General features: G+C 40.6%; 1 protein-coding gene across 4 annotated transcripts in view; it reads left to right on the forward strand.

The window, feature by feature from the left end:
• Positions 1 to 1,339: 1,339 nt before the first annotated feature.
• The window catches only part of sdccag8 (SHH signaling and ciliogenesis regulator sdccag8), a 45,359-nt gene continuing 39,208 nt past the window's right edge, over positions 1,340 to 7,490 (forward strand). For 2 of the 4 annotated variants that reach the window (XM_032540956.1, XM_032540960.1), the window contains exons 1-13: positions 1,341 to 1,692; positions 2,400 to 2,561; positions 2,723 to 2,808; positions 3,004 to 3,117; positions 3,228 to 3,353; positions 3,686 to 3,760; positions 4,165 to 4,229; positions 4,387 to 4,587; positions 4,904 to 5,042; positions 5,209 to 5,361; positions 5,472 to 5,606; positions 6,646 to 6,762; positions 7,282 to 7,424. In XM_032540956.1, coding sequence (XP_032396847.1) covers positions 1,626 to 1,692; positions 2,400 to 2,561; positions 2,723 to 2,808; positions 3,004 to 3,117; positions 3,228 to 3,353; positions 3,686 to 3,760; positions 4,165 to 4,229; positions 4,387 to 4,587; positions 4,904 to 5,042; positions 5,209 to 5,361; positions 5,472 to 5,606; positions 6,646 to 6,762; positions 7,282 to 7,424 — 1,583 coding nt within the window. In that variant the 5' untranslated portion in view covers positions 1,341 to 1,625. Of the gene's footprint in view, positions 1,693 to 2,399; positions 2,562 to 2,722; positions 2,809 to 3,003; positions 3,118 to 3,227; positions 3,354 to 3,685; positions 3,761 to 4,164; positions 4,230 to 4,386; positions 4,588 to 4,903; positions 5,043 to 5,208; positions 5,362 to 5,471; positions 5,607 to 6,645; positions 6,763 to 7,281; positions 7,425 to 7,490 lie in introns of all 4 variants that reach the window. The other 2 variants (XM_032540958.1, XM_032540957.1) reach the window with 2 other exon arrangements.

Consider the following 7,490-nt stretch of genomic DNA (forward strand, 5'->3'; position numbering starts at 1 on the left):
GACTGGTGGGAAATGCTGTCAGTTTCCCACGTGGGCCCAATGGGGACTGTGAGATGTTATTGGCTATACTTGGAGTACTTGGGAAATACTCATGCTATGGCTGAGAGAAAGTTCATTGGAAACTGGACAAGCCCCGATTCGCCGGTGTGCCGAGTGAGAAAGTAGCGCGAACACGGAAAAAGTTACACGCCATCAAAACCGAGAAATGATGCATGACTAGATTTCTGAACGTCAAAACTTGGCCAGAACTACCAGATTGTGAGGGGACCAGATAATTATGGATTACAAGGCTTGGATATTCTAATAGCTTGGAGTGTTTACGAAGGAGGAATACCACGTTTTCGGCGATCTTTCAACGCTGTGATTTATGACACGAGCAGACAGGTAGGAAAGCACACTCAATTTAGACTCGAATAGTCTGTCTTGCTTTACTCAGAACATGATTAAAACCGTGTGAGTCCACTTATTGCTGTGTGTGGGTCGATGGACATGAGACTTTAAGCTTTAAATGGGTGTATGCTTGAGCGTGTTTATGACGGTTTAATGCTTGCAATTTATGACGGAAGTCAGCACTTCCGAAAAACGGCGAAGATAAATCCCGGTGCCGGGACCTATACGCCCAACACGTTAAAGATAAACAGAAAGTGTGTGATGTAGATGGGAGAAAAACAGGAACAGAAACTACAACACTATCAGGTAGAGCAGGTGTTGTAGAGTCTGACAGCGGCCGGGATGAAGGACCTGCGGTACCTCTCCTTCTTACACCGTGGGTGTATCAGTCTGCTGCTGAAGGAGCTGCTCAGCATGCCACCCTTCCACATACACTGAGTCATTTAATTAAATGTTTGTATCAGAAATATGTTTTTTAAAGACGTTATACATTGACTTGTTTGATGCTTGTCTTGCAGTAACAAACCAACATGGAGATTTTTAAATCAGAAACTAAAAGGTAAACACAATGCCTGATGCCAATGATTGGACTAATGTAGCCTACATATATATGCTCTTGGGTAGTTAAGTATATTTGATGCACAAAATGATGCATTGTAATAATGTTTTATAAGTTTGTCATATGTTGTGTAGCCTACGTAAAATCTAAAAATTAACGTTGTCAGATGTAATGAAGAGTAAAGTAAAAAGTAAATTTCCCTCTGAAAAGTACTGAAGTAAAAGTAAAATGTAGCAAAGAAACATTTCAGCCTCACTCACTTGTAATAGTGTCAAATGTATTTTATGACGTTGAAATACACCGTATCGATCACAGGGTCGCAGACGTGAAACAACCAATTGTGACTACAAACAATGACTACAACTCCCAGCCTCTGTCTGAGTTTACGGAAGTAGGAGCCGTTGGCGGATGGTTGAATCGTTTGGTATTCACGGTACACGCACTGTATCGGTCCGGTAGGTTACGATTGTAAGAGACACTCACCTCGGGGCACGCCGGTGGATCAAAACAAACGCAACATCGTTGACAATCGATTACCGTTACTACGTGCGCGATATGATTGTTGGTACTGTAGCTAGCTAATTGTTGCAGCTACATAGCCTTGCCATGAGCCAAGCATATTTAGCTATATAGCTAGTAATACTGTATAACGTGATTTAACTTCAGTTATTCATCAATGAAACCGTTGGACTCAGATGAGGTTGAAGCGGAACAGCTGAGTGCTTACCAAAAGGAGCTAAGACGTAAGTTAGATAAATATGGAGGCGTAATGGTTAATAATTAATATAGCTAGCTAGCATACAGTACCTGTGTGACAGCTGGAGGTCTTAACGTGTCTTAAAATGCCTGGGTTATAGTTGTAAAGTTCTGTCATTAAAACTACGGTTCCAGAGGAGAGGGTGATTAAAGTCGTATCACTGCCACCTGTCGCTGATTCCTGATCATAGATCCTGACAGAAAATGAATTCACTTTTCTAAATCTAACTTACGTTTCCAAGAAAACAAACAATTTCCAATTTCAGATTGCTAATATTACCAAATTGCCAGCACCAAGGTATAGCAACATAGGTTGACAGTAAGGGTAATTCCTACATATTTTACATTTGGCCAAAAGTGGAGAACTGTCATTGAATAATATGTTAGACTTTTTTCACATCAGACATTTAGCTAAGCTTTTGATTGTAGGAAAAGAACAACAAAAATATTACTATAACATTAACAATGGCTAACCCATGATGGTAGTGTGGCAGCACAATACCAGCTAAATAATATGCAGCCATCATTATTTAACTAAGTCTGCAGCCATCATTATTTAACTAAGTCTCCCCCCATTCGGTGCTCGGTTAATTGTGTAGGGAAAGTGTTCTAGTTCACACAGACACAAACTAAACTCATGGGGCACAGAAAAATATACAGTATCAGACCTATGTGTGTCTATTCTTGGTTTCAGAACGGGCCAACCAGAGCATACAGCAACTGAGCAGTGCTCTGGAGCAGCAGAGCTCTGATGAAGAAAAGGTGGAGGAGCCCAGAGGCAGTGGTGGCAGCCTCTTCACCGCCCTGGTTGAAGAGGACAATGCTGCATGGAGTCAAAAGACACAGAGTGAAGCAGGTGACTCAATGATTAGTTGTGGGACAACTGTCTGACAAATACATTTTTGTGCACCACCTGCAGATTTCCCTGTTCATAATCCTGTTGACAGAAAATGTACAACAACAACAATGTCTCTCTCTCTCTCTCTCTCTCTCTCTCTCTCTCTCTCTGCATTGTAGTTAATCAGCTGAAGAGCCTTCTACTAAAACAGTGCAGAGAAATTCCTTCTCCTCTCTCTCCTTCAAAGAAACAGTCTCCAGTCAAGGTAGAGCATGCAGCTTTGCGTTGCTAAACGTTTAAATGCATTAGACCTAAAGAATGCCACTTGCAGAATTATTTGTCAGGATTGGGTACATTCTCCATCGTTAAATGTAGTAAATCATTCAGGCTTTTCCATCATATTAATATTTTGCCTGCCATTCTGCTGTGTTTTGCCTAATTCTTTTCTTGTCTCTTTTAGAGAGTACAGCAGGAGGAAAGGTCCAACTTGCCTGCCTATCAAGATTTGGTCCCAATGATTCACAACCAGTCAGAGTACATTCAACACCTGGAAGCTGAGGTCAAATTATGCAAGGTATGTGCACAAATGTGTATGTGTGTGTGTGTGTTTATATTCGCAGTCCTTTTTACTATTGTGCTGATTTGGATATGTTTTGCTTCATTTCTCTGGGTGTGTGACATCAGGAGGAGCTGCAGGGGATGAAACAGCAGATCAGAGTGGTGGTGGTGGAGAATGAGAAGCTGCATTCAGACCTCAAATCCAAAGCTGTAGATGAATCTCAGAAAGACTACACATTCCGAAACTCCACGGTACTGTGTGTGTGCGCGTGTGAAAATCATGTGATTTTTGTGTTATGAATGTTATGTGAAATGTATTTACATTCTGAGCATATTTACAAGGCCATATACCTATCGTCATAGGTCAAATAAAGGACGAGAAGTTACAGACACTAGGTTGCCTCTGTCGTTTAAATCACCCTGCAGTATAGTTGTAGAAATTAGAGCGATCATGCATTGCTAAACGATTAAAGGACATTTGAACTACGCCGTACAGACTTAAGGACAGGATGACACTGACATTTTTCAAATTAATGATCACCTTGGGAAGAGTGGCTCATCATCCATCCTGATGTGTTCTTCAGGTGAATGAGAGTATGGCAGCCAACAGCCACAGCATGCTGCAGAGAGCAGAACACACCACATGGAAAAATGAACTGGTAAGGATGATGGATCTGTTTTCTATTCTTCTCAAGTTACTGTTTAGTCCTTATTCTCCATCTCCAACCCACATGGTCCTCAGCATGTCATGATATTTCTGCAGTATCACAGTAGTTTGTGTAGGAAAGAAATAATTTCTCTGGGGATGTAAAAATATCCAATAATCTTTCAATTGTTTTTATTTGTTTCACAAATATACAGTATTTAGCTCCAAATTGTATTTCTAACTTGTTTTGTGCATTCATTTGTATTTGCCCCCCACTGAATATATATTTCAAGTGCTCAAACATTTCAGTTGTTGCAAAATCATAATCCCATCCCATGTTTAATTAATTCAGTGAATTGAATTATCCAAGGTACATACATTACATAGTCTGTTCTGAGAAGTGTTGTCTTTATTTAGGAACAATTGAAAGGAATCTACCAGACCCAGATTCAAAGCTTGGAAGCTCAGGTCCTCTCTCTCAGGTCAGTACACTCTAGCTGTGAAGCCAGTGTAGCCAGTAAAATATGACCTTTTCTTGTCTTTTATTGTTGTTTAAGACTTAGAAGAGCATTACTGATTATCTTTCCTGCCCCTTTTCTCACTCTGTGTCCATATCTCATCTTTTGCTTCCATCTTCAGGAAAGATCTGTCTGTCAGTCAGAAGGAATGTGAGGAGGTGAAGGTTCGTCTGAGACACCGGGAGAAACAGGCTGCAGATGCACTGAGGGCTGAGGGAGCTCCCCGTGTGGCAGGATTGTGTCTGAAGTGTGCACAGCACGAAGCTGTGTTGGCGGGGACTCACACAAATCTCCATGTCCAGGCTATTGACAGGCTCACAAAGTCAGTGTTCAATACATTCTGCTACTGTAATCCGTCACAAGTCAGCCACAGTTTACCAGCTTTTCATACTCGCATAGTTAAAGTATATGATTAATAAACAGTACCTTATTGTACCTGGTAGAGTTTTTTTAAATATGTCTTAATTATGTGTCGGTAAGAGATTTTCTGATTGCTCGTGTTTTTATTATGAACTGTTTTTGTTAGTAGTGGCAAAAAAGAAACAACATATTCTAAGAAAATAACGTATTAATATATTCCCCGATTTTTATTTTTTATTTTATTCACGCTGGCTGTGTATTTTCTTGTATTTTTTTAGGGAGCGTGATGAGTTACTAGTGGCTCTGCGTGCTGTGCGGGCTAGTCAGCAGGAGGCACAACAGAGGGAGTGGTCAGCTTGTCTCCAAGTCAAACAGGCTGTGGAGATGGCGGAAGAAGCAAATCTGGACAAAGCTAGGGTCAGAGAAATATATGCCCTCACCTTTCCATCTGTGTTAGTTAAAATTGGATTTTTGAGTGGGAAAGCTCTTTCACTTAGCCAAAAGGTTCATTGTCCTCTAAAATTGTCTATCCTCCTCTTACTGTGGCTGCTTACCTCTGGTAAACCTGTTTGTTTGCATGCAGGTGGAGGTGCAGTGTGAGCAGTTGTCCAGGGAACTGGCTCGACAGAGGGAGCAACTAGAACGAGAAGCACAGGGCTCACAGGAGAGACTGTCTGAGGCCAGAGAGGAGGGCCGGGCTGAGGCCCGCAAACAGAGAGAGGAGCTGGCACATACAGTAAATCAGACTTTTTCACTTTCACTTTTATTTAAGTTCTTAAAGTTGTTGTAAAAACATTGTATTGCTCAATAGAAAATGCCAATGGAAAATGTGTGTGTTTGTTTCAGGTGTCCAGCCTCTCCCAGCATGTTGCTGAGTTGGAAGGACAGCTAGACAGAACTCACAGAGACAAGAGCTCACTGACCAATCAACTGGAAGATGCTCTTTGCAAACTTGCCAGTCAGGAACAAGACAATACCAAGGTACACTATTAATGCAACATACTGTATATGTATTGTTACTTATTGTTGCACTTTTGCTGCTGGACCAGCACTTGAAAAAGTTGTCTCTAGCTTTGAAGCAACAGAGATGTAAAGAACACTCCTGATACTCAGATGTGGTCTGTACCGTCTACTTGTTATGTTTCTGTAAATCCACTGGGTGGCAGCAAAGGTTTATACATTTCAGTATTTAGTTTAGTTAGCTGGAAAGGTAAATTTAAGTGCATAAATAAATAGGTTTAAGGTAAATAACGAAGCTACATTTAAAGATGCTTACGGTAGTTCATGTTTTTCCATCATGTTATGTTGCAAAAATTATGGGTACATATGCATGCAAATGCCTAGCGGGCTGCAAGGTGAAACTTGGGTTCAAATATTGCATGTCAGCAAATATTCAGTTTATATACCAATACTATCTTCTGTGGTGTCAATGACTCTGAGCTCTGGCTGTGCTGGGTTAGGGCAAATGAGAAATACAATTTTCAATGTCATGTTTTTTCATTATTTTTTGGGCATTTTTAGGCCTTTATTGACAGGACAGCTGAAGATATGAAAGGGGAGAGAAGGGAGTTCGGAGTCTAACCCGAGCCAGCTGGATCGAGGAGTAAACCTCTATATATGGGCACCCGCTCTATCAACTGAGCTAACCGGGCACCCCATTTTTACATTATTAAGTGTTTTTGATCGCTGATGTTGTATTAGTAATAAATGATTGATATTGTGATTGATATTAGGATTGGATTGTAAGTAAAAACTCGTAGCCAACATAATAATAATTATAATGTACTGTAATAGCTATGGATATGTATAGGTCAGTGAGCTTTAGCCTTAAAAAAAAAGACTTATTACAAGACAGGGTCTTATGATTTTAAAGAAGGACCTAGATTCCTTGATAAGGTTAGGGTAAGATGGTAAAATAAAAACACTGGCCAAAAAATTGGCAAATGATGAAGTAACGGAAAGGAATTAATATTGCTAATCAAAGAATTAGCTGTATTTAATCAGTACGTGTCATCTCTAGGTGTGTTTGGATCTGCGACATCAACTTAGTCAGGCCCAACTGAAGAAAGAGGAGGCAGAGAGAGAGCTCCGGGAGCTCAACACCAAGACCAGCAGACAGAGGGAAAAGGCAGCACAGGTACGTCTGAATTCAACCCATTGATTATTTCAGATTTATTATTTACTAGATGAATTAGATTACTTAAGTAGTTTTTATGTCCGTCGATAATTTAGTAAGCAGTCACAATTTTTTGAGGAAGGTGTACTTGGGTGCAAGAAGAAAAATCCAGAACCAAGAAGAACCACCAAGAACCACCATATTTGTTTCCATACTTCCAAATGTATTACTTATCATTTGTACAAGCATCAGTTATCAAACTGGAAATAAATATATGCAGTGCAAGAAAAGTCCTGGTTACACTTTTAAATTACACAGGGCTTGTTAAATAGAATGTTTCATAGAAAATGTACTTGATATTCCAAAACACTATTTATTGTTTTGAATATTGGATGGATAACCTGAGATTTGATTGAATAACCTTTAGGTTGAGGTTGTAATCAGCCTTATATGTTTTGTTAGTCTGAGGACATAAGGTGGGTTGTTTTGAAAGATTTCCTCACCTCCTCTTCCCTCTCTCCTTCCATCTCTGCGGGACAGGAAGTGGAAAGGCTGAGCTCAGAGCTGGTTGGCTGTCGGCAGCATTTGGAGGCGGTCCAAAAGGACGGGAGCCAATGGCAGGCCGAAGCCCTGAGCCTAGCAGAACAGCTGGCAAATGCCCAGCGCCAACTGCACCTCACCAGGTAGTACCTAATCCTATTATACATGCCCCACACACACACACACACACACACACACACACACACACA

The sequence above is a fragment of the Etheostoma spectabile genome, chromosome 17, assembly GCF_008692095.1.
Source record: "Etheostoma spectabile isolate EspeVRDwgs_2016 chromosome 17, UIUC_Espe_1.0, whole genome shotgun sequence".
Taxonomy (NCBI): Eukaryota; Metazoa; Chordata; class Actinopteri; order Perciformes; family Percidae; genus Etheostoma; species Etheostoma spectabile.